The sequence below is a fragment of the Coturnix japonica genome, chromosome 12 (genome assembly GCF_001577835.2).
Source record: "Coturnix japonica isolate 7356 chromosome 12, Coturnix japonica 2.1, whole genome shotgun sequence".
NCBI lineage: Eukaryota > Metazoa > Chordata > Aves > Galliformes > Phasianidae > Coturnix > Coturnix japonica.
The window spans coordinates 681,997-707,238 of record NC_029527.1 but is presented as its reverse complement, the minus strand read 5'-3'; the positions used below and the strand labels follow the sequence as shown (position 1 = coordinate 707,238).

The 25,242-nt window shown below is 53.0% G+C and overlaps 1 protein-coding gene across 2 annotated transcripts in view; it reads left to right on the top strand.

Annotated features, from left to right (window-relative positions):
* The window catches only part of CACNA2D2 (calcium voltage-gated channel auxiliary subunit alpha2delta 2), a 111,258-nt gene that overhangs the window by 68,131 nt on the left and 17,885 nt on the right, over positions 1 to 25,242 (top strand). For both annotated transcript variants that reach the window (XM_015874546.2, XM_015874547.1), the window contains exons 4-5: positions 14,811 to 14,870; positions 21,590 to 21,643. In XM_015874546.2, the coding sequence (XP_015730032.1) occupies positions 14,811 to 14,870; positions 21,590 to 21,643 (114 nt within the window). The remainder of the gene's footprint in view (positions 1 to 14,810; positions 14,871 to 21,589; positions 21,644 to 25,242) is intronic.

Genomic DNA, 25,242 nt, shown 5'->3' with positions numbered 1-25,242 from the left:
CATGTGCCTCAGCCTCTGTACCCCGAGGAGCTGCTCCTCCAGGTCCAGAGCCCATCTGCTCCGGCAGGTCCTTCCCAGTTGCAGCGGCGTTCATTAATCATCCTGTTTGCTTTCTTCAAACTGCTGAAGTTCCTTTCCCCGCAGGGGATAATGCATTGCTGCCTTTTAAATAAGCGCTGCTGTTTTGGGCTCCTGCCACCCTTCTGGCTGGGAGCACAGCTGGCTCCTGTCTCACAGCACATCTGCCTGTGTGTGGCACGGGGCGAGCTGTGCTATAGAGGGGATCAAATGGTGCTTCCTGGTGTGGAGGGTGCTGGATGCAGAGCCCTCATCTCCTAAACCCGAATCTTTTAATTTAGAGACGTCCTTGTCTGATGGTTCATAAAGACTGTTTCTTTGTGACTTTTTGCTCCCATTCCATATGTATTCCATGTAAAGGCTTTTGATTCTGTGGAGAATGATGCAAGACCTGCAGGCCCCGGCTGTACGTTCTTAGGGGATGCACTTGGCGTGTTGCAGACTGATGCTAAAACCAGCAACCATGCACTTGGGAAGCTCTGAGCTGCTCGGGGAGGGCTGCAAAGTTCTCCTGCAGCACAGGGATGCAGTGCTGTGCTGTGGGTGCAGCGCTGTGTGCCGTGCTCCTCTGCAAGGTATTAGCGAAGACATCGCTGCATCTGCATCGATAAGGAGCGCAGAGGACAAGAGAATTGCTGTGAGTGGAGCATGCATCAGTGTCACTGACAAGGCGGTAATTAGGCGGCACAGAAGAACGAGCAGCGCAATGAGCCCCATCGGAGCACAGAGGATGGCTCCAGCACAGCACTGCTCCCTGCTGACACCTGGGGCTGCAGTGAGCCCGGATGGCCGCCTGCTCCCAAAGTCACTGTCACCTTGGGGAGCAGCAGCTCTTGCCCTGGGGTTGTGGATCTGAGGGTTTTGCTGCTTGAGGAGCATCAGCTGCACCCCAAGGTGCTGGTGGAGGCACTGGGTCTCTCTCCCTTCCTTTCACAGCTGCTCCCTGCCACGATGCTGGCTGTGATGAAGGCCAGGGTTGGGGACACCAGGCACAGTGCACAGTGCAGCAGTTGCACATGAATGAGGGTCATGGTGCTGTGTCAGGGGTGGCTCGGAAAAGACTCATTGTGTTCCTGCTTATCGGGTGCCGGGACATCACATTAAATAAACAGATGGCAGGAGCTGGGCAATGGACAGCAAGGAGGAGAAGGAAGACCCTCAGGTCCTGCAGCCCAGCGTGTGGTCGTGGCATTGAGAGCAGGGAGCTGCAGTGCCAGAGCTGCGCACCAGGCAGATCCTCAGCCCAGGTTTGAATGGAAACTTTTCCAGATCATCCTCAGACTGAGAGGGGGAGCAGATCTGGGCACTGTAACAAGTGTGTGCTCCAAGTGGGGCCTGACAGAATCCTTTGCTCAGTGCCTGGTGCTGAATGGGGACGTACCATCACTCAATGACAGATTCTCACTGTATCCAAATGAAAGGATTTGCTAATTGGAGTGAGCAATCACTGCGTGGCCACAATGCTCCTCCCACCATGGCAAATAGCTTTTACCCACTGAGACAGATGCGGCCGCCACCACGGGGTGCTCCCCAGGGGTTGTTTCCAGTTTAGCAGCGGATTGAATGAGAAGAGCAATGTTTCTCTCAGCTGTTTGATAGGCGCAGCCCTTCTCACTGATGTTGTTTATGGTTGTGCTGGGACAACGTTGTGTAGCTGGGAATTGCTAATTCTCCTCCAGGCAGGGCACTGTGTGTGATGCCAGCGTGCATCGCTCCCAGCGCTCCTTGATGCCACCGGCTCTGAGGTGTTCCAAACTCCAACCTTTGTGTTTGTAGGGGAGGTGAAGTCTTCAGGTGCGTGCTTTGGGATTCCCAGTGAGCCATTCCTGGGTCCTGGCACCAAGCGCTTGGCATTGGCTGCTGCTCCTTTGGGAGAGCTGGGCAGGGAGGTTGGGAGGAGCAGTGGGAATCTGTGCTGGCGGCAGGAGGTGAGGAGCAGATTGCAGTGCAGGAGGCTTTGATTGACCACAGTACCATTTTGTGGCTTTTTCTCCCTCTCTCTGGGTAAAGCTGCACCGTGACATCCATGCCATTAAATAGGCCATGTTCAAAAGAGAAAATTGCTGCTATTTTCCCCCTTTACTTTACTGCCATAAAAAATTGATCCCACATAGCATCCTTATTTCAAAGACTGCTAAAAAAAAAAAAAAAAAAGAAAGAAAGAAATGCTCATTTTGGCTCTGACAGCTGCATAAAGTGTTTTTTAAATAAAAGGGACAGGAAACGTGGCAAAGAACCCCAACTCTGCCTGTCCCCAAAAAGCTGCTGGTGCCCCAGAAGAACACCCTGATCTGGAGAAGTGGGTGGGAACAAGAGTGCGTGGCTGCCGTGGGGCAGAACCCCATATTACCTGGGCTGAGCTGAGCTGGACTCCTATGGGAGCGATGGCAAAGGGCTGAGCCAAGGGATGTGGAGTGGGGGCTGGCAGGGCTGGGCTGGGAGGCCGAGGGATGCTGAGGAGGAGAGCTCCAGAAAATAGCTCTCCCAGTAACAACCCTCAGCTCCTGTTCTAATGCAGGATTAGCCATGTGCAAAGGAATTGGCTGAAGCCTCAGCGGCAGGCTCTGCCCTGGTGATATGTCTCCATTTGCTCTGACTTGATTTCTCCAGCCAGCCCGGCCCCAAATGCCATAAATTTTGCTCTTCCTTACACCTCGCTGATGAACTGTCCTTCACAGCACTGTGTCTCTGGCTGCCCAAGACCCTTGCAGGCTGAATTTGTGTGCCTCCCCTGAAGCCAGCTGAGCCCTGGCAAAGAACTGAGATGCGTGTAACTATTAAGGTCGAAGGCTGCTTGGGTGCCTTTCTCCTTTCTTCAGACTTCTCTTACTTCTCATTTTCAGTCTGCAGCCTGGCTGCTGTGCTGTGCTGCTCAGACCAACAGCACGGCTCTGTTCAGTTTGGGTCACTGTGGTTTTTGAGGTGCATTATAAACCCGGTGTGTCTTTAAGGCCATGTGTGTATAGGGATTTGCTGATGGCTCATCTTTCCAACAGGCTTCTTCAGCTGAATGTCAGTTTATTGCTTTTGCAAATTGTCTTGTGCCTACACAGAACCGGCTGCCTCAGCACAGGGCTCTGCCAACAACGTGCTCCATAAAAGGGTTATTAGGATAACAAGAAAGAAAACAGAAACCTCTGCAGAATCGGAGCAGTGTAGTGCATCCCTCCCCCTCCCCTCACCCCGTTTATTGCCCTCAATGCTCTCGAGCTGGGCTGCAAACTGCTGCTGTGCTGTGGGTGAGCGGCAAGGTTAAAGTGCCCAGACAGGAGCTAACTCTGCTGCAATTATCTGCTCCACGGCACAGCACTGAGCTGCAGCTCGCCATAAACCCTGCAAGGAAAACATGCACCGTTTGCAAATTGCAAAGCAGTCGTGACCACCCCACGCCAGCACATAGAGAGGTGCCGGTGTTTTCTTTCCCATGTGTGTTGTGCTGATCCTGCACTTGTAGAGCAAGGGTTGGAACAAGGCAGGGCTGGCCCCAGCCCCTCGTACACATCGATTTACCTTCTAGGGGGAGGATGGGGAGCTCAAATTCCATGCTACAAAGCCATAGAACTACAGCTGAGGTGCTGCATGCCTTTCTCCTCCTGTTTGCATATGGATTGCATGATTGTAGGATGCAACTAGAAATGTTTACAGAGCATAATATCAAAATCAATAGGATGGGAGCCCGCAGGACTCACTGCTCTATGGGTCAGTTGCTGAGTGGAGCTCCGTGATGAGGCAGTGTGCTCCTGTAGCACTGTGGGGCAGTGATGGGATAACCCCGCAGTGGTGACTATGCACAGCCCACTCCTGTGTGCTCGGATCGGGTTTATGATCCACCTGGCTTCTTACCATCCCCATTAGTAGCTGATAGCAGATGTTTGGAGAGAGGGATTATTACTCTTGCAGTGCATACTTAGCTGGCAGATTATTGAAATTTCTTTCTAATCCTAAGCAGTTACTTGGGAAGTATAAATCCTTGAGTGATAGCACTTCTCTTCCTCTGTCCTTTGATCTCAGCTCGCATAACCGATGACAGTCTGATTAATTTGATTTTTGGTCCTAAAAAAACCCTCGTGTCCCCTGCATCTCGAGGCCGTGAGTTTCACGGTGAGCAGTGTTTCTTGGCACCGGATTTGAGTGTTTGCATAGCTGAGCTTAGAGGCACCTTTCCATCATGTGGGTTTTCTGCTTCTGTTTAACTCGCTGCTTCCTGTAGGTGAGTCGCATCCCCGGTGCCTCTCCCACCTGCTGCTGCTCCCCATGTTGAGCAGCCACACTCTTCCCTCTCTACACTCTGCCCACATGGCACCAGCAGGACCATGTGCTGTCACAGCTGAGGGACCCTAATTGTTGCTCTCAATTGTTGCTCTGCCTTGTATGTGCTTGCCCTGAATGTCATCTGCTGATGGGCTTCCAGATCTCCCAGACTGATTCCTTCCCAAGTTACCTGCATGGTCATCCAGGCTTATTCTGCTGGAGGTCTCTCCTCAGTAGAGGACTGCCATCCTCTCCCTCTGGATGCGCTGCCATTTGGCACACTCCACTGTCACCTCCCATAGCCAGCATTCTGGTGCTGTGCATTGGAAGGCGTCCTTCTTCTTCCCCCTGTGCTCTTTCCCATCCTCTCTCATTTCTCCTTCTCCAGACAGACCAGGTAAAAGCAGATCGAGTCAGAGCAGCTGCAAGCTGCCATCTCCCTCACCATCAGTCCATCTGCTTGGGAATAGGAAGGTGGGATTGTGCAAAATCCAAGTCCTTCCTGGAAGTCACTTTTCAAAGCACAGAGCCCTCAGGCCTGTGCCCTGTGCTGAAGGAGTCGCTGCAGGGAAGAGCTTTGCTTTGAGAGTCGTTTGCTTTTCAGGACTCAGGAGACACCATGGGCTGAGCAGTGTTTTACAGCCACGAGAATCCGAGTCCATAGAGGGGATCAAATGCATTTTTAGAGGAAGAAAGGCTTTGCCACGGGTTTTCCTGTGGCACAGCTCCACCTTCTCAGAATTTTTTTCCTTTCCTCCCATTTGAACAACAAAACATTTGGATGTGATGGGGAAGCTTGAAATAGATGGAAGTGGTTGTACTGGACTGCAGACCTGGCATGGCTCAGCACTGCCAAAAGGTGACAGGTATCCATCTGATGGTGACTGGCACAGGGGAGGGGGCACCACCTTCACTGCTGGTTGTGCTGCCAGCAGCGTTATTCCAAAGGGCTGCAGAGAAATGACAGACACACGGAAGGACAGACAGCAACCAGAGGGACAGAAAGCAAAGGCCCGTTTGAGATATCACAATAATGGCATTGTTTTGTCAGGAGAAGGCTGAGGTAAAACACGGTAACAGCCTTCAAATACATAAAATGTTCCTGTTGCAGGGAAGGAGAAAGTAATGAACCGTTCCCCGTGCGCCCTGGAGATGGTATGGGAAGTAATCATCTTAAATTGCAGCAGGAAAAATTTACCTTTGATATTAAGAAAAACTTGGCAGTGTAAGACTAGTTAAGCGCTGGGATGGATCACCTGGGGAGGCTGCAGGGACTCCGGCACTGGCAGCTCTTTGCAATCAGTCTGGGAAGTGCTGATCCAGGAGGGGCTGGCCTTGCTGGGACAGGGAGGGATCCCATGGAGGGACCTCACAGGGCTCTTCCTGCCCCATTTCAGTGGTTCCTCTGCCCATGGACATAATCTTTCCCCTCCTGAAGCACTGTTGTAGCTTCCATGGGCTGTATCTCCTGCATCACACTATTGATATTCTCATATTCATGCCCTTTGTAGCAGCTTCCACCTACCACTTGCTGGGCAGCAGCCCACGGGACAGCTTTTTCTCTGCACCCATGTCTGGATTCTCAGCTCTCACTTGAAAGAATGCAGGCTCTTTCCTTCCAAGAGTCTCAGAGTCAAGGTAAAGACCTGAAAGAATGACTCAACAGGATCCCAAAGCTTTGGAAGCCCTGAATCAATCAACCATAAGATCTAATTGCATTTATCCTATACGCCATGACTCTGAAAGCTAACATTTATATACACATCTCACATCTGCAGCACATATACTATAATTGGAACAGTATAAAGGAGATTAGCCAAAGGAGGGCTACAAAAATTGTCTATTCTAGAGGGGAAGATGTATGAGGAGTGGCTGAGATCTCTAGGTTTGTTCAGCCTAGAGAAGAAGAGGCTGAGGAGAAACCTCATCGTGGACTATGGCTTCCTTACAAGGGGAAGCAGAGGGACAAGCACTGATCTCTCTGCTCACAGCGATGGAACCCAAGAGAATGGCATGAAGTTGTGACAGGAGAGGTTCAGGTTGGATATCAGGAAGCAGATCTCCAGCAGAGAGTGGCTGGGCACTGGAACATGCTCCTAAGAGCAGTGGTCATGATACTGAGATTGCTGGAGTTCAAGAAGCGTCAGGGCAGCACTCCCTGACATATGGTCTGAGTTTTGAGCCGTCCTGTGTGGAGCCACGAGTTGCACTCAGTGATCCCTATGGGTGCCTTTCAGTTCGGGCTATTCTATGATTCTGCAGTCTGTAGACCAACAGTGTGGGCAAGAAATCAGTGGGCAGCCAGTGCAGCAGGGGCGGGCAGAGCAGACAGGTCACAATCCATGATGGGATCCTTGCCCTTCCTTGTGTGTCTCTCTGCAGCCTTCAGAAGGGCTGCGCTGAGCCACATCTGTGCAGCACTTATTTATATATTTGTCCTCCCCTTGCTCCTCTCAGAAATCAATTCCATTCCCCCAAACAATGGCGAAGGCCTTGAGGAGATATCGATCTGTGGCAGAGCCTGAGAGGGGAGTATTTGTGACACAGAGATGCTCTTTTGTAAGTGAAAGATAATTACCGGATCATAGGGACACTCACTGAATGGGATGACATTAAATAGGCATCAGGGTGAAGGGCAGCGGAGCTCTGAATGAGGCATTAAACAGCACTTGGCTCCCAGCAGCAGCAGCCCCTCCTCTCCGCTTTCCCTGCCCTTGCTATTTATCCTGCTATTCACCCCATGCTCTCATTTTGCCCCCCATATCCTTCCCATTCCAGCTGCCTGTTGTGCCATCTTGTCTTACCATTGGGTGCTGCCAGGCTGCCTGCATGGGTGCATCTGTCTTTGGAGCTGGTGGGTCCTCATCCCCAGAAGCAGGGGGCTCAACCCTGAGGGGCTGGGAAAGGAGCAGCCACACAGTGTGCGTGCACAGTAGTGCTGACATTTTGGGATGAGCATGAACACAGGAGTGTATTTTGCCCTGGAGAGGTTGGTCTTGCAGTGTGTTGGCTGCTGGCAGTGCTGGCATTGTCCTCAGTGCAGCCTGGCTGCTTGGGGCCACCTGTGTTCTCCTTGCCTGGTTTCTTCTGGTACTTCTAAAGCCTGCTTTAGCAGCATCCGAATGGAGAGCCATGATTTTGGTATGGCCAGCCCTGTTCGTGTCATGCATTAAGTGCCCGCCATCACGAGGCAGGAGCTGACTTTGCAGCCTGGTGGCACCGTGCACAATCCTTTCCTTTAAAAGGAAAAAAAAAATGAAGAAGAAAAAAAAAAAAAAAAAAAAAAAAAGCCCATTACCATTATTGAATCAAATACCAACAATTTTAAAAAAACTCTTTTAAATATTGTTGCCACGTTTCCAGCTGTTAAAATCTTCTGTATTTAGTTATCATAATAACAAAATGCCGAGGCTGATTTGAGCAGTGGGGAGGCAGTGCCATTATTCAGAAGGGTTTTAAATGATCGGGTTTTCTTCAGCGCAGTGGTGCTCCCTTGTCTATTAAAAGCCCTTTTGTTGCCTTGGCACCTCCAGCCGGGGTGGCGGGGGTGGTTTGCTGTGTTGGCAGAGGGTCCTGCCTCGTCGGCAGAGCACGAAGCAGCACACGGAGCTTCTCAATGTGGGGCCGCTTGCCTGGCAGAGGGTGCTCAGCAATGGGAGCTCACCCAGGGTAACTTGCAGAAGTTTCTGCTCTTTGGTGTTCAGGGAATGCAGATATTGCTGTTCATGTTGCAGGGAAGGCTTAAAATAGCAGAAAGAGGCTGGCTCTGTTTTGTTGGAAACCGGTTCCTTCTGCACAGCGTTTGGAAAAGGCTGAGTTGTGCTGCTGGCGTGCACTGCTTGCGACATCTCCTTCAATCCCTTCCTAGAGAAAAAAAAGCTATTTTTGCACCATCTCCCAACGGCGGTCAGGGTTGGCAAGGACGTGAGAAGTGCATGAGGATTGTGGGAAGCACCTTTAGGCGGGGGAGGCAGGATGGGAGCGAGCTCGCCCTGGTGCAGGAGGAGCTGGTGTGTGCACGGGTAGCACTGGCAGCATGGGAGGGCTGGTGGGACTGCTCATGGTGGAGCTCAGGGCTGCGTGGCTGCATCCGAATGAAGAAACAACTGGCTGCTGCTTGGTGCGGGCTGTGTGCAGGCAGCAGGGTGCAGGCAGAGCAATGCTCTGCAGCCCAGAGGCAGCAGGGCTGCAACCTCAGCCCCTGGGCAGCCAGCCGGGCACAGTGGGCCATATAAACACGGGTCCCCACGCTGTGCCCAGCCTGCACAACACCACCATGCACTCCCCTAAAGGTTACCTCCAGCATGGTGCATTGTGAGTAACGAGATGCAAATTGATAGAGAGACAATGAGGCTGTCTTGTGAGCCATTCCGACGGGGGCCAGTGTTTAAAAGTCAGCCTGATTGCCTCTCTGGCAATTTGCATAGCATTAACCGGAGAGATTTTCTTTTTAAACTTGAACTTTTTTTTTCTTCCCGAGGTCACCTCAAACTAATTACATCTGCGAGGCTGCTTTACAACAGAGGGCTCTGCGGATGTGATTACAGGGTTTGGAGTGTAAGGAGGAGACTTTCCTGCCACGGGGAGGGGGAAGGCCCCATCCATATGAACTTGGTTAATAGCAGAGCTCTACCCGCTGCCATTGGGTCTGTGTGGGTGCACAGTGTGTGCTATGGGAGGTGAGAGCAGGGCTGGGCACAAGCTTGTGGGGACTGTTTCTCCATCGCAACTTGATTTGGGGCTGCCCACAGCCTGCCTGTGCCCATAGCGTGCAGCTGCCATGGTTGGGCCTGTCATTGAGGCATGAAGGTGCTTTGGGATCCCAGCTGACACCTCTGTGGCTCTTCCACGTGGCTCCTGTGCTACAGCACTGGCTGCATAGGGCTTGCCACCAGCTCTTCTGCATCTCTCCCTGATCTCTCCCTGTGGGGTGCCACAAAGCACTTCCATCTTCCATCCAACACTCTTCAGCCTCCTCCTCCTCCTCCTCTTCTCCAGGAGAAGCTCCTCCTTCCCGTTCCTCCCTTTGGCTGAGGCCGGGCAGATCACCTCCTTCCTCTCCAGCATCCTCCTCCCCTGTCTTTCCGCGAGTGAGCCGAGATGTTGTGCCATGGAGCAATACTCCTCCAGCCCTATCAGCTCGTGGCATGTTCTCCATTCCTTGTGCTGCACCTTCTTTGAGACGACATGGCTGAGCCCAGGGGGACCAGGGGAAGATGTATGATGGCACCTTCCTGCATCACTGTGACAGTGTCCTGCTGGGGCAGAGACCACAGCACTGCTGCCTCCATGGCTTTGTGCCCTGCCAACAGAGTTGGGGAGCAGAGAAGATTTTTATATTTGATTTTTGTATTTTTCCTTTTTTTTTTTTTTTCCTTCTCTTTCCTCTTTTTTTCTTTTTTTTCTTTTTTTTCCTTTCCTAAAGATTGAGTATAATCAGAGCTAATCAGAAAATTATGAGCTGTCTGATTGCTGATTAGATTCCTAATGTTAATATAGTCAAGAAGCCTCTCTTAGCGTTGTATTTTAAGAGAAGTGTAAAAATAACGTCTTAGGAGAGTCAGAGCTGCTGGAGCAGCAGGGAAGCCTGAGCTGGCTGAAGCAGAGGAGAAGAAATCCGGGCCAGCAGAAGGGGCCGTGACCAGGCATGCAGAGCTGAGTGGTGCTGCTCTGCACCATCATTGCTGACCCTTTCTTGTGTGTGGCTTTCACGAGTGCACCAAGCTCTTAAGTCTGTACACCTATTTCTGAGGGTTCTGCTGCTACCCGGTGTCCCTGGCCTGCTCCCTAATGTCCTCAGTGTCCCCAGGCTGCTCTCTGGTGTCCTCTGGCTGTTCCCCACTAAGATTGGCCCATTGAGCCCCCAGGGCCAAGGCTGACTTCAGGCTTGTGCCAGGCTGCCAGCTGGGCACAGGGCTGAGATGCCCCGTAGGATGTTAGTGAGCACGGAGGGGATGTTCTCCAGGATGCTGGAGGAAATTCTCATCCAATTCAGGCTGCTTGTGCTTGGCTGAGAAGCTGCAAAAATCTTAGGGCAAGTGGAGCTGGATGGGGATGCTGCATCACAGATGGGAATCATAGAATCATATCGACTGAAAAATACTCCTGAGATCATCACTTCCAACCATCAAATAATGCTGCCAGGTCCATCACTAAACAATGTCCCTTAGTGCGACATCCACGTGTCTCTGAAGTACCTCCAGGGGTGAAGACTCCACCCTGGGCATCCCATTAGTGCAGAAATTCTCCCTGATATCCCATCTAAACCCACCCTGGTGCAACTCAAGGCCATTTCCTCTCACCATATCACTTGCCCAGCACAAAGGAGCAGGAGTCCTGCTGCTGCTCCCCACCTTTCCTTCCTACCCTCACAACTTCCCTCTCCTGCACCCGTGTGTCAGTCCCTCCCCAGCTGCACAGCAGGCGTTGTATTTGCATACACCAATGCTCCCCTTCAAAAGCTACTCTCCATTCACTCTGTTTGGCTTTGATCTGTCCTGGCGGTGGTGCTATAGAATGGGCTTCATGCTGTATTTATCCCCTATTGTCACCACTTAATAACTTAGTATAACGTTATCTCAGTAATTGTTACATTTTCTCGCTATGTTCTATTTTGTTCTTAACAAGTAAAAATAACAGAGAGCGGTGAAAGGAGGAAGAGGCTGACAGAGTCCTCTCCAATTGCTGAGCATAAGGTTGGATAGCAGGAAAAATTCATTCTCAGAGTGGTGAGGTATTGGAATGGGCTGCCCAGGGAGGTGGTGGAGTCTGTGTCCCTGGAGGTGTTCATATGTGGCACTGAGGGACGTGGGTAGTGGGGTGATGGTTGGATTAGATGATCTCAGTGATCTTTTCCAGACTTAATTATCCTATGGTTCTGTGATAAGCACAGAGAGCTCTGCAGCCTGCAGCTGGGATGCTTTTGGTTCTGGGTCCAGGAGTGCCCACCAAGGGGGGGCAGCTTTGAAATAACATTTCTTTTCAAGACATCCATCACCAGGACTGTGCCCCTGCAGCTCTGACTGCTCCCCTGGCTTCTGCCAAGCCCCATGTTAAGGTCATTGGGGTGTGCATCTGTGATGCCAAGCCATCCGTGCAGCCAGCGTGGTGGGGGCTGAGTGCTGGGGCTCTGTGCCACGTAAGGATTTGGGGACATGTTTGAGCCTGACGTGGAGCAGCAGCAAGGACTGGAGCCCGGCATCATCCCCACGTCTCTCTGGGTTAGGCACACAGCATCCCACGGGTTGCAGGCAGCTCCCCAGCATTTGTCAGCATCTCTGGACTCATGTTCCCAGCCCTGCAGCTGAGCCCTGAGTGTGATGTGCACAGAGGTGCGAGGCAGCAAGGGGCCCTTGAGGTCGGCGAGGGGAAAGGCACGCAGCTAAATGAGTTTTTCCCTGTAACACATGTCCTGACCTTCTCTAAAAAATGAAATCTATTTTATTAATTTTTGTTTATTTATTTATTTTGCTTTTTATCACATTCGGCCGTGCAACATTTAAGATACGACTGTGGAAAAGGTCAAGAAATGTGTAGTTGTTGAAATCTTGTTCCAGCTGATGGCTTTTCCCTTCGGGGAGCTCTCTCGCTCCTTCTCCTCCCCCAGCCTGGTCTTTAAGCAGCAAGTGTCAGGTCGCCCTGCTCCCTGGGTGTAGCAGCAAGGCGGATGGAGGGATGGCCCCCGCAGTCCCAGCAGTGGTGCTGCAGGTTGAGGCCAGGGGCACATTTCAGGCACAGTGAAATAAAGACCTCAGAGATGGGGTAGGTGGCTGCACACTGGGCCCCTTTCCCTGGCATCAGCTGCTCTTTGTGAAGCGGGGATGGCAGGTTGGTGAAGTAGAGGGAGGAAGAGCTGCTGTCCTTACCCCAGCAGGGTGTCCCGTTCCTGTATCCCACAGCCCTGGCTCCATTCCTCTGAGTTCTGGAGGTGACAAAGGCACCGCTGTCCTGCAGGTTGCTGCTGAGTTTGCAGGACACACCATTCCTGCTCCATGCTCTCGGTGCATTTCTCACCCACCTTCTGTTCTTGTCTCTGGATGTGGATTTTCCTGGCATGATGGAAACGCCGCCATCACCAGCAGTCAGACTCCAGAAGCTTTTGCTGACGTTTCCCTGGCGTAAATTCCTAATAATGGACTTCGAAGCACAGCGCGCAGAGCTGCAAATGTTTGTGATTTCACTTTGTTTGCAAACTGCTTAATTGGCTGCTCGGCACAAACAGAAAACTCTCGCAGTTCTTTGGAAAATGCCTCAAAATCCTCCTCAGCGTGGTGTAACCAGATGCGGGATGTCAGCAGGCTGACAGCAGCTACAGGCGGTGTGGTGTGCTGGCTGTCCTTCCACATGTGCCAAGCCAAATGCTTCCACTTGTGTTCAGCACAGCCTGGTCCTGGCAGTCAGAGTCCACCCAAAAAGCCACCGGCTTCATCTCACGCACAGCCCAGCTGAGCTACAGCACCTGCCTTAAGATCACCCGCCACAGACGTGGCTCCAGTGCTTTCTAACCCCAGGGATGAGATTCAGGCTGAAGAGGAGGAGAAATGGGCTCTGGCCACCCCTTTCCCTCCCGTGCCACGTGGCTGAAAGAGTTATTGGCAAACAAGTTAGCACTCTGATAGGAAAATGCCACGGCGCTTTGTGGAGCCGCTCGGTGATCAATACCCGGCCGTGGCTAAGCCGGCTGCAGACTGGATTTCAGATGCCAGCTGCTGGGGTAATAAGAGCCCTGGGATCAACTGTCTCGGAGATTATTACAGGATGAGATGCTTCGCTGCTTTACAGTGTTTGCTAAAGATTTATATTCCCTATGTGCATATAAAGGGGTTGTCTCCTTTCATTGCTGCCCGACAACCACGTGCAGATGCTGCATTTTGCCCCATCGCTGCGTCGCCACGTTGCAGTGATGGCGTGAAATGCAGCGTCTGCACGTGCCCTTAATGCTCTGAGGTGAAGCAAAGCTGCAAAAGCTTCCCAGGGCTCCCATGGTTGGAGGACAGGAGCACTGCACTGAATGCAGAGTGGTGGGGGCCGTGCAGTGCCTTCCACTCCCTGCATGCAGCACAGCTGAAGATGGAATGATTGATCCACAGCACTTGTAAAATAATGGTTTAATCGTTATTAAGGATTAGAAATAATCCTCGAGCTGCATCGATCCCAATCACGTTATTCATGATGAACTCATTGCACACAGATGGGGATGCCCTGCGGCCCGGCCCCGTCACCACGCTCTGCTCTGTCCACCCTGCTGCCACCTCCCCCACCCCCGTAATGCACTGATTACCTACAGAAGAAAAGAACATCTGGATAGATATTTGTTTTCTTAGAAACAAAGTTTTGTCCAGACTGACTTTGACAAATTGACATTTTCCAGAGGAAAAATACATTCCACTGGAGTGCCTGTAGTGGGTGCAGCAGCCACCGAGTGAGTGCACCATTTGCAACACTCCAGGCACTTCTCGCAAGGCAATGAATAGTTAAAGATGTCCATAAATCTTCCCTGGGCATACAATAAACAAACACACTCTTATCAAGTATAGAAAAATGCATATTTCATCACTGCTGCCTTAAATACGACTCAGAATAAATGCTTGCCCTTAATCAGCCATCTCGGTGCATAAACAGAGCACGGAGTGGCTGGGGGAGGGTGCAGGGTTTGGGCTGCAGCTCTGCAAACACCAACCCCCCCCCAGGGCAAAACTGCCCCAAAAATGAGCAGACATTTGGCTTTTCTGTTTGCTGTCTCTGATCTTCTCCCAGTGAGCCGGGTGGGACGAGTTTCACTGCAGCACCTGAACTCCCAAAGATTTGGCTGTGAAAAGCACTTGGGCTTGGAAATCAGAATTTCAAGAAATAGAAAAAGGTTAAAGGAGAAAGTTTTGACCAGTGCGGGCTGAGATAGTGCTGTGATGGAATATTCGGCTCTATGCAGCCGATAAGAACAAGCCGTGCTGTCCCCATGGGAAGATGTATGGTGCCACTGCACACCCGGTGCTCCCAGTGCTTTGCTGTGCATGGTGCCCAGCCAGGGCGCTGAGCTGTGGGCACACTGTGCCTGGTGAGCTGGGGGCACAACAGGGGAACAGTGTGGGACCCTCCTGCTCCCACTGTGCTTCCATCAGGGGAGTGGGTGCCTGGGGACGTTGGCAGTGACGCATCTCAGCTGGCTGCATCCCCGCGATGCTGAGCTCTCCAGGGAGCCTTCCTGGGATGAGGCAGCCTTGCCAGCCTCATGGCTAATTAACAGTGTTCAGTTAGCATCGTTACAGGCTGCCTCTGTCTGGGAGCCTCTCGCTGCAGGGAGAGCAGCTGTGGGCTCCTGGCTGCAGCACTGGTGTATGCAGAGGTCTGCTAGGAACACAGCGAGGGGATGGAGGCTGTGGGCACAGGGACGAGCCCCATGGAGCTGCTCTGAGCTCTGCCCACAGCCATGGCGTGGCACCACCCAGCTCTACACTCACTCTCCCCTCTCGCTCTCTTTGCAGAGGCTGGCCAACGCAGCAGAGAAGTTCCAGAAGGCCCATCACTGGCAGGACAACATCCGGGTAAGACCCCAGCTCACCATGGCCATGTGCCTTGGGAACACGTGCTGTGACACACCTGTCCCCTCCCTGCTCCCCATCCTTCAGCTCCTCCTTCCTTATACTTGGTTCCCCACAAATTTTAAAGCTACCACCATCCCCATCCTTAGGGTACGTGGACAAATCCATTCTGAGCTTGTCTGCAGCTGAGTAGGAGCGGGCAGAAGGGGGAGGCTGAACCAAGTGAGGGTTTGGATTCTTGCTGAGAGGTTTCTCAGGGTTTCAGGATTGGTTTTTCAGGGCAGGCACCGGGCAAGGGCAGCAGCTCACGTGCCCGAGGCACCTGACAGCAGTGCCAGGCTGCTGCCGGGGAAGGAGTGAATCTCGGCTGGGAGAGGGAAGATGTTGTTTTAATGATTGCATTTGACTTTGTAATTATGGCAGTGATAACGCTCAGCAGGAATCTGAAGTGTTCTGCCTGGAAATGCTCTCACATTCTAACAATAATACAAAAGGAAGGAAGGATTGTTTTCCTTCCAGTGCAAATGGAGCCTGCAGTTAAAAAATCTGAGTCTACCAGCCACTTCCTCAGGGCTGGGCCAGATCCTACCCTGCCACCAGGAGCCCACTGCGGTGGTTGAGGGGACAGCCTGGGGACAGCCCTGCTTCTGTGGGTGTCCCTGAGTGCAAACATCACCAACCCCAGGCTGGCAGCCCCAGGGCTCCACATGCAGCTGGTGCTGTCCCATAGCAGTGGCCTCTCCTTTTCCTCTCTGCCCCCATTCCTGAGGCAGTGGCTTGGCTCAGGGTGAGCCTTGGCCATAGGGGATGTCACCTCTGGGCTGCCTGTCCCTGTGATACATCCTTCTGTGTGACAAGCTCCTCACATGGACCCGGTGGCATTTAGCTCAGAGGGAACCTGCCTCCAGCACTGCCCAGCTGGTCCCTGTGCACCACTGTCGTGGCTCTGCACCTGCCCATACCCACCTGCAAGGAGGGATTGGTCACCTTGCAGCTCTTGGCTGCTAAATAGGGTGGTCATTGGGCTCCACTGGACATGCAAGTGGAAATGAATGTGGAAGGAGAAGCTGTGGGGGAGAGAATAGGAACTGAAGCTCCTATAGACCCTCCTGCCATGGGTGATGGTCACCAAGCACCTGTAGCAGCTCTGTGGGTTCAGCTCACGTTTCCTCCCTTTGCTGTGCTGCAGCCAAAATCACTTTCTCCCCTTCTGGAGCCTTCATGGGAGGGTGCAGTCAGTCCTGGTGGTAAGCAATGTGCCTGGAGCAGCTGCGGTGCTGGGAACTCTGGGCTCATTTTGCCATTCATGGCACAAACCTTTCAAAAACCCACATTCATTGAAAAAAAAAAAAAAAAAAACTTTTAACAGCACTGTTTGCTACCACTTCATCAAGGTAATTAGGAGCGAGTCACCCGGAAACAATGGGCGGCCATGCGTCACCACGCAGCTTTATCAGGGCAGCACAGAGCCGGGTGGGATGCTGCTGGGATGCTGCTGGGATGCTGCTGGGATGCTGCTGGGATGCTGGGGCTGTGCTGCCAAGTGCGGCTGCCACCTCCTGCCTGTGCTGCCCATGGGGACCTGCTGGTCCCACCACTTGAGCAGCACCACCAGGATGAGGTGCCAAGGACCACAGCAGTGCCTGCAGCATCACCGTGCTCCTCCCTCTCACCAGCTGCTGGTCATCCTGGCCGCAGCTCTCCCTTCCTCTGTCTGCACGTCATTTTGTAACCTCGAGCTGGAGTTTATGACAGATTGCACCAAGCGTGGTTATTTTTGTGTTTCCATCTGAATGCGCGACGGCAGATGCTGAGTGTTTGCAATGCATTAGTGCTAATGGCAGGACCATTAAACATTAGAGTCGCTCACTGCAGATGGGTTGCTATGGAGGTTCAGGGGAAAATGAAACAGGAACAGGAGCGAGGATGGCTACAAGGCCGCTCCCAGCAATCACACAGCACTGATCTCTCCTTGGAAAGTTTCTTCTCCCTCAGCAGTGCTGTGGGTTTTGGTACCCATGCCACCCACCAGCAGCACTTCCCTTCCTGGATGGCAGTGGAAGTGTCTCTGCTCTGCATCGTGCACTACCCATGTAGTACTGGCCCATCCTCCGTTCCATGTCATCATACACTTCATCCATTCCAGGGCCACATCCCACAGATGCTGCCCTCCCTCCCAGAGGTGCTGTTCCCATGCTCCAGGTGCCCCCAGCCCTGTTCCCTGTAACACCATTCTGCTGCACACCAGCTGCCATCCCCTTCATGCCACGTAGCTCAGACAAGAGCCATATGCAAAGCCCAAGGGTAAGAACACCAGCAACAGCACCCAGCAACTGGCTTTCCCTGCTCCTCCATCCTCATCTCCCTGTTATCCCACCATGCTGTCCCAGTGTATGCCCACACCATGGGGTCCCCAGCTGTAGTGCAGGGCAGGTGATACATGGCAGAGTAGGGACCACAGCCAGCTCTGCAGGATGGTGATGAAGTGCAGCCTGCTCAACACACATCAAGGCATGGTGTTGCTGGGCAGCAGAGCTTTGTCCCTTTAAGGGACACTTAGGCTCTGCAGAGACCCATTCCCACATTTATGTGCGCTTGGCAGGATTATATAAATTGCCTTTGAAAGTTGACTTCTTTATAAGCCATTTTCTGCTTCATAAAACGTTTATTACTGTTGTCTTTCTCCCACTTCCTCTTCCTCACTGCATTTTTCCCTGCTGTGTGGGGAAGTTCCCCTCTCCCATATGTTTTGGGTGCAGAGCTTCCCTCTGGGTCCCATCCCAAAGGTGGGGAAATCACCTTTCTGCAGTACCCCCTTCCTGAGCTCTGCACGTGTCAGCACCGCACTCACGTTTCTGCTTTGTTCCTGCCTTTAGCACACTATGGGATGACCCCCACAGCCAACCACACCACCCACTGCAACAGCCATGTGTCCCAAATAGATTCCTGTGCTGTGCCATGGTGTGCTGTGCCGTGGCACAGGGGTGGCACGGGGAGCCTGGGCTGCTCTCCATCGATAACTCCCACCTGCAAACAAGGAAGCAAATAACAAAGCCCAGATAATTTCAAGCTCCATTAGAAATGAAACTCAGGGGAAAACGGGAGCACTGTTCGCCAAATGGGGAAGGACAGAATGAATCACCGAGGCTTCACTCACTGGGGAGTGGCAGAAAAGCCCAGCATGGCAGTGTGCGCTTGCAGCCCGGAAGGCCAACTGTGTGCTGGAAGGGGAACGGCTGTTTGCTAGGGTGAGCAGTGATAGGACAAAGGGGAATGGTTTTAAACTGGGACAGGGAAGGTTTAGGTTGGATCTTAGGAGGAAGTTTTCACCCAGAGGGTGGTGACGCACTGGAACAGGTTGCCCAAGGAGGCTGTGGATGCCCCATCCCTGCAGGCATTCAAGGCCAGGCTGGATGTGGCTCTGGGCAGCCTGGGCTGCTGGTTGGTGACCCTGCACATGGCAGGGGGTTGGAACTGGATGAGCACTGTGGGCCTTTGCAACCCAGGCCATTCTATGGTTCTATGGCAGCAGGAAGGTGGTGATGGGAACACAGTGACAGGGCTGCAGCAATGGGAGTAGAGCAGTGGGAACGCAGCAGTGGGGTTGTGTCTGGCTGCCCCCAGCCCCATCTGTGGCCATGCAGGACCACACCAGCCTCTGCGGTCAAAGCATCTTCAGAAGGGCAAGCACAAGTTCCTTATCCCTGTTTCATTTTTCTCCTCCTTTAATTACAGATCCCACTTATCGGTGGAGAACAGAAAGATCGCCGCCGTAACCTTGCACTTGCCCTTGTAGAAGGCTTACCTAAAAAGTTAGAAAATAAAATCAAATACTCTAATTTGCAGTCGTCTTGCCATTTCAAACCCAGTTTTCATTACAGCACAGAAAGTGCATTGAAGCTGTGTTTATAACCCCCTTTTAGATAACAAATCACATTTTCTTTTGGCTGGCGAGTGTGTAGAATTGATATTTTTTTTTTCAGTTTAATGGGTTTGTGTGTTCAGGAATGATCTCCATCAACTGAGAGTCTTTATTGTGTTTGATATAATGTCAGCTTTCATTACGCTCTGAGAATTACTGTGTTAAAGCACCAACCTTGCTGTAGAGCCATTCTGGACGAAAGTAGAACAAGAAAATCATTCACAAAAACCGTGGGGCTGAGCGGTTTGCTCTCAGGAGAAGCAGATGTGCCTCTGGGGCCAGCAGGAATGGAGAGAGCGAGGGGTGCTATGGGTGTCCCTGCTGTCCCCCTGCACCAGGGCTGGGTGCCGTCAGCAGGGAGCATCCTGTCGGTTGGGTGCAGGAGGTGCTGACAGATCACTTAACCATTCCCCCGGCTCTGTCAGAGGTGGAAGGAGGAAATTGCTTTGTTAAAAAAAAAAGATGCCGAGGCAGATGATGATGGCTGTCCCCACCTGTCCTTGGCGGAGCTGCTGCGGGCACAGAGCGGTGCTTACGGCTCATTCTGCTTCCTCCTGTGAGCCGTAATGGGGGGGATTCATCCCGACACACAGCTGTGGGTCAGCCTGCATCCTCACACGTTGTGCCTGGACCTTACCAGTGGCTGGGGGATCCCCAGGTGTGTGCTTACCACTGTTGGCAGCACCAATGTGCCTGGCTTGCTGCGTGCTGAGGTGCCAATGGGATGCCATCCCTGTCCCATGGTTCCATCCTCCCTCATGTTCTGACCCTACTGGGCTGCAGCACTGCCAGCAAAGCGCTGACCTTTCTGATGTCATTTTTGAGTTGCTGAATTTGTTCATAGAATCACAGAGTGGCCTGGCTTGCAAAGGACCACAATTATCATCTGGTTCCAACCCCCTGCTGTGTGCAGGGTCACCAACCAGCAGCCCAGGCTGCCCAGAGCCACATCCAGCCTGGCCTTGAATGGCTGCAGGGATGGGGCATCCACAGCCTCCTTGGGCAACCTGTTCCAGTGGGTGTTAAAAACAAAGGCATATTTCAGTGCCTGCAGAGGCTGGGGAAGGCCTGGGGGGTATGCAGGGGGCTGGGGAGAGAGAGTGGGCAGCTCTGTCCAGTAAGGGGCCCCAGAATGGAAGGCTGTGGTGCTGGTGGCTTCACCAGTTTGTGCAGATTGTTCTATGATTGGACTTAACCACCAGAGTAATTTCCATGTGCTGGAGGACTAAAATAACCCTGTGCTTCTCTGGTAATGCTGCTCATGGTGCTGTCACACAGCTGCTGCACTTAAGTACTTAGTGCTACACCAAGGAGCAGCATCCAATGCCCACCAGCTCAAACCAGCGCTCCGCCCATTCAGACCAGTGCTTCACCTGCTCAAACCAGTGCCTCCCAGTTCACAGCAGCAAGTGCTTCTGCACAGATTCGCTTCCAAGAGCCAAGGGCAATGCTGGAAGGCTCTTGCTTCCAGACTTCTCAACAACTCCACCCACTCTTTTTCTCTATTGGCATTTATTCTGAAGGACTGCAGAAATACCAGCACTGTTTGCACAACCCCTGTGTTTGATTGGGTCAGAGGAGAAGGAAGCGAGGATCAGGTGGAGAGAACAAGTGTAGTTTTAAGAGCAAATGCAAGGGAGAGGAAACTGTAGTACACCCTGCTCTCTTTTTGAGACCCCCATGTGGAGCCGTGATGATGCCCCACATGTCCCCTGCACAGACATCACCCATGGCACAGTGCATGGACAGAGTGACAGCAGCTGCTGGCATGGTCACATCCCTGTTCCTGTGCACCAAAGGGGGACAGAGCTTTTTGGAGGAGCTGATGGAAGATAAAATGAATAACGAAGCCCCCTCTGGCTGGCTGTTGTTAGTCACACTCACTTCTGATTACAGCTCATTAAACATGAAATTAGCTCGTTTGTGTTATGGGTCTCCGGGGGCTCCTCTCACTGTGAGGTGCAAATGGCCACAGGCCAGGGCCACAGTGCTGGCATGGGGCAGGGCTATGGGGAGGGGGGGCATCCAGGGGCAATACATTATTTTTCCCTTCCCTTGTTGTTGTGAACCCCCCAACATCTCACAACCAATCACAGATAACCTATAAATGCACTCCCTTAGTGACTAGGCTTTTTAATAACAAAAATCAGAAGGTGCTGCATTGAGTTTTTCACTCCCCTCTATCAGAATTTCCCCATCGGCAGAGCTGGGGGGGCTGCAGAGAGGACATGGGACCCCCCCCATGGGCCATTGCAGTGCTGTGGGGCAGTGAGCAGTGACAGCCGTGCGGGGTGTGCCACCACTGCATCCGCATTGCCACATGCACAAGAGAGCCCTGAGCGCCCTTTAATTCCCCCCTGTGCTGGGAGATGAGATGCTGTTCTGACAGTGTGATGGCTGGCTGCATCGCCTGCCTCTCTCTGAGTGCTGTCAGCTGCCTCGCACCCTGGTGTGCAGGGAGAGGGATGTGAGCGGACCTTTCTGCGTAAATAGCTTCTAAACACCCCAAATTAAGGACGCAAAGTGAGGATGCTCTCACCGTTCTACCTGTGCAGGCAGGGACAGCCACCTCACTGCCGGGCTGTGCCACTGCTCACACACTACAACTGCAGCACCCCGGGCACAGGGATATGCTGCATCCCAGTGTCACCCACTGGGTGACTGGCAGTGGAGTGGTCTGCGTGGTGAGGGTCTGCGTCCCAGTGCTGTGGTATCGGGAGGGGTACGGGGCAGTGGGGGTGGGGACTCCCTGATCCCCCCATCCATGCCTTGCCATAACACAGCTCTGCTCTGTCTGCAGGAGGAGGACATCGAGTACTATGACTCCAAGGCGGACACAGAATTCGTGAGTGCTGTGAGTACTGAGCGCCATCCCTTTGCACCATGACTGCACTCTCATCTCTGTGACCCATCCCCGTCCCCAGCCACAGCACGGTGGCATCCACGGCTGGTCCTGCTGGGCAGGTCCCTGTGCTGCCGCTGAAGGTTCTAAAATTAAAGCCAGCATCTGAAATTCAAATGAAGAGCAAATCTTTAATTAGCGACTGAAGCTAATTCTTTGCCCTCTCCCTGCGCAGCCATCCTGTGATTTCTGGCAATCAGGGCTTCAAATCCGCACTGACAGTCCCCAGGGCACTGCCATCACCCCACGTCACGCCGAGCTGGTGGCACAGGGGAGCTCTGTGATATGGCCTGGGGCAGGGCTGTGCTGTCCCTGCATGTGGGGACAGACATGGGGCAGGACGCTGCCCACCCTGCCAGCAGCACTGCCACCCAGTGTGACCCTGGCAAATTTAATTCTGGCAAAAAATAATGTTGAGAAAAGAAGGTGATGAAATAAAGGAGGGGGGAGATGATAGTGGCGGGTCTGAACCACGCTAAATAGCAGTCTTCCTGTCTTTTCTTTTATTTCACTGCAATTTTTGTATTTAAATTGAGCAGGATCTCACTGAAATGAAGTTGGTCCTGATAGACAATGCCTATTCAGTGTAACCGGGACTTATTCACCAGCCTCATACCGGGTTTAAGGAGGGAGAGAAAGAAATGAGCTTCCTTTTCATTCTGCTTGCACTCGGCTCTGCTATCTCCCTAAGCAGATTTTGGATTTCAGAGTGGGCTTTAGCAGCTGGGCCGCCAGCACGTGTTCCTGGGGGACCACAGGGCTCTCCGCGTGCTGCAGGAGCAGCGCTCCTCACTCCTGCCACCAAAGGGATGGGGATCCATCCTCAGAGTCGCACTCAGGGCAGCACATGCTCTTGGCTGGGCATTGTGAGCAGAGCACAGAAGTGTTCTCCAGCTGTGTGTGCCAGGGGATGGTGCTCGATTCAGAGCCAGGCCCAGGATGTGTGAGGTCATGTTGATCTCCCAGGGAATGGTTTTCCAGGCAGTGAAGTGGAGTTTAGCTGTGGCTGCAGTGATCATAGAATCCCTTTGAGTTGGGAGGGACCACTGAAGGCCGTTTGGTTGGACACCTACAGTTCCATCAGGTGCTCAGAGCCCCATCCAGCTTCACTTTGTGTGTCTCCAGGGGTGGGGCATCACCACCTCTCTGGGCCGATGTCCTCATAGCAGGGCAGTGTTGGTCCTTTAGGAAGTCCTTGTCCCCATCCCTGCAGGACCAGTCCCCACAGTGTCTCTGAGATCAAAGCCAGGTGCCACAACAGCCCCACTGCAAGGTGGCAGGGATGGAGGGGGTCTTTGCATCCCCATGCTGAGAGATGCAGGTTTCCACCAGCTGAACTCACCCGTGAGCCAGATTCTACGCTTCCAGCCTCACAAAAGGCACAGAAGAGCAATTTGGAGTCAGATTGCTTCCTCTTGTCATCCTCCAAACAGAATGCTTTCATTTCTGCCTCGCAATCCAGTCTGCTGGTGTGAGCAGATGCAGGGCTAGGAAGGCAGAGGAGCTATGGCAGGAGGAGAATTGCGTGCCCTAAATGGTTCCGCTCCCACCACGGCCCCAGGCACCTCTCCCGGAGCTGTGGGGCCACATGGCCGTGTCCTGTCCCACAGCACAGGGACATGTCACTGCTCTGCCACCAGCAATCGCCACCCAGCACCTCGACTGCGGGGAGGGAGGGAGGGGGAGCGGCCCTGAAATGTCAGCAGCAGATGAAAGGGGTTGGAAAATTTAATCTTCCAACTTCCTCGACTCATGTGGCATTTGGATTGGCTCCCGATAAGCTATCAGCTGCACAAGTTTCTTTCTTTTGCCTTTTTTCTTTTTTTTTTTTCTCTTTTTTTTTCTCCCCCTTCTTCTCTCCTCTGGCTGGTAATTCACAGCAGAAATGGGCTGGAAAGATCTCCAAACAGCACCTTTGGCAAAGATTAAGGAAAAATAAAGAAAAGGGGGGCGAGGGGAGGCGGCTGGAGAGGCTGATTGTTATTTATAGCCGTGCTGCTCCCAGCTCCAGCGTGGCTGCAGAGCTGCTGCGTCGCAGGAAAGGCTGAGGGCTGGGAGAGGCAGCAGGGCGTTCTGCTGGGCTGGGCTGGGCTCTTCTTAGAGTGCAATGAGCGCATGGTGGGATGGAAGCAGCTGGGGGCAGCTGGGGGCACAGAGCCCGACAGGGGCTGCGGTGTCACCGAGTGTTTGTCGCTGGGCTGACGTGTCCCCAGCCATCCTTGGCGGCTCGTTCCCATGGAGATGCACTGAGCGGAGCTCCAAGGGGCAGCTCACCAAAGAAAGCCACAGGGACATGGTTGACCTCCCAGCTCAGAGGTGCTGAAGCCATCCATGTGGGTTACATGGCTGCATTGCCAAGAACAGTCAAACAGGGTATCCAGATCTGTAGCATCTCTTTAGGCTGCGTCGGATGCACAGTAACACTTCTGAGATACAGCTTTGGAGTTCTTTTGAAATGCAGAGGTGAGAAATGCTATGTGGTCTGGCCATGGACACACAGAGGTGTGCTTAGTGAAAGCGATATAAGCCCCGAATCATTCCCTCCCATGCTCCAGCGGCAGCTCCAGCACCGATTCCATGCAGTGTTTCTGCCCCTGGCCCTACTCATGGACCCTCTGTGCCCCAGCTGGCCATGATGGCTCCGAGTGGCTGCACAGGGAGGCAGTGACCCCATGCCAGAGAGCTCCCAGCTGGTCCTGGAGCTGTGTGGGTAAGGGCTGGCAGCAGCTGGGTGGCATCAGCTCACCGTGGGGCTGCTTGCTGTACAGGTGTTGGTGATGCACGGGGCATTCCATGGACCTGCAGGGTTGTGTTTGTCTCTGAAACTGGTACACGTAGGGGTGGGAGCAGCCCACAGCGCCCAACCTTTGGGGTGGGTGATAAAGCAGAATGCACAGCTTAATCTGGATTTCCACCCCAGCTACATCATGCCAGGGAGGCAGAGCTATCCATGCCTGCAGCCAGGCTCCTGCAGCCGTAATTGGGTTCAGCATCTTTGGGAGGCCCTGTGGCCGTGCAGCACTGCAGCACGCTCACACTGCCGACACAGCTCTTGGAATTAAAACCGAACCCTTCCCAGCAATCCTGTTACTCTCCTGAGCTGTGGCGAATGGCTTCGCCACTCTCACAATGTCAGGGCAATGTCACCGCCACGTCTCCTCCTTACCTACACAGGTCCAGCCCTTCTGCCATCCCATGGGTACCAGCAGCTGGGCCGGGCATGGTGCATGTCCCCTGCCCAGGGCTCAGGGCTGGGTGCTGGTGCTGGGTTGGAGCACGATCCAGCGTCAGCAGTGAGGGATTTGCCATCTCTCCAGCATAATTAAATATTGTTTGCGTTGCTTATTGACAGAGCGCTGAGCTGCGCTCGGTTTTAATTTGTTCTTTGATAGTTGCCTCTTGCCGCTAATTGATTTTCAAGGATTTTTTTGCCAGGGTGGGATTTTTGTCTGGCTTCAGCCTGGTGGTGCTACCAAACCCATAGGGCAGGTTAAGCTGAACTGGGACTGGTGGGGGGGGGGCAGGCAGAGTTACCCAGGGCACGTCACACT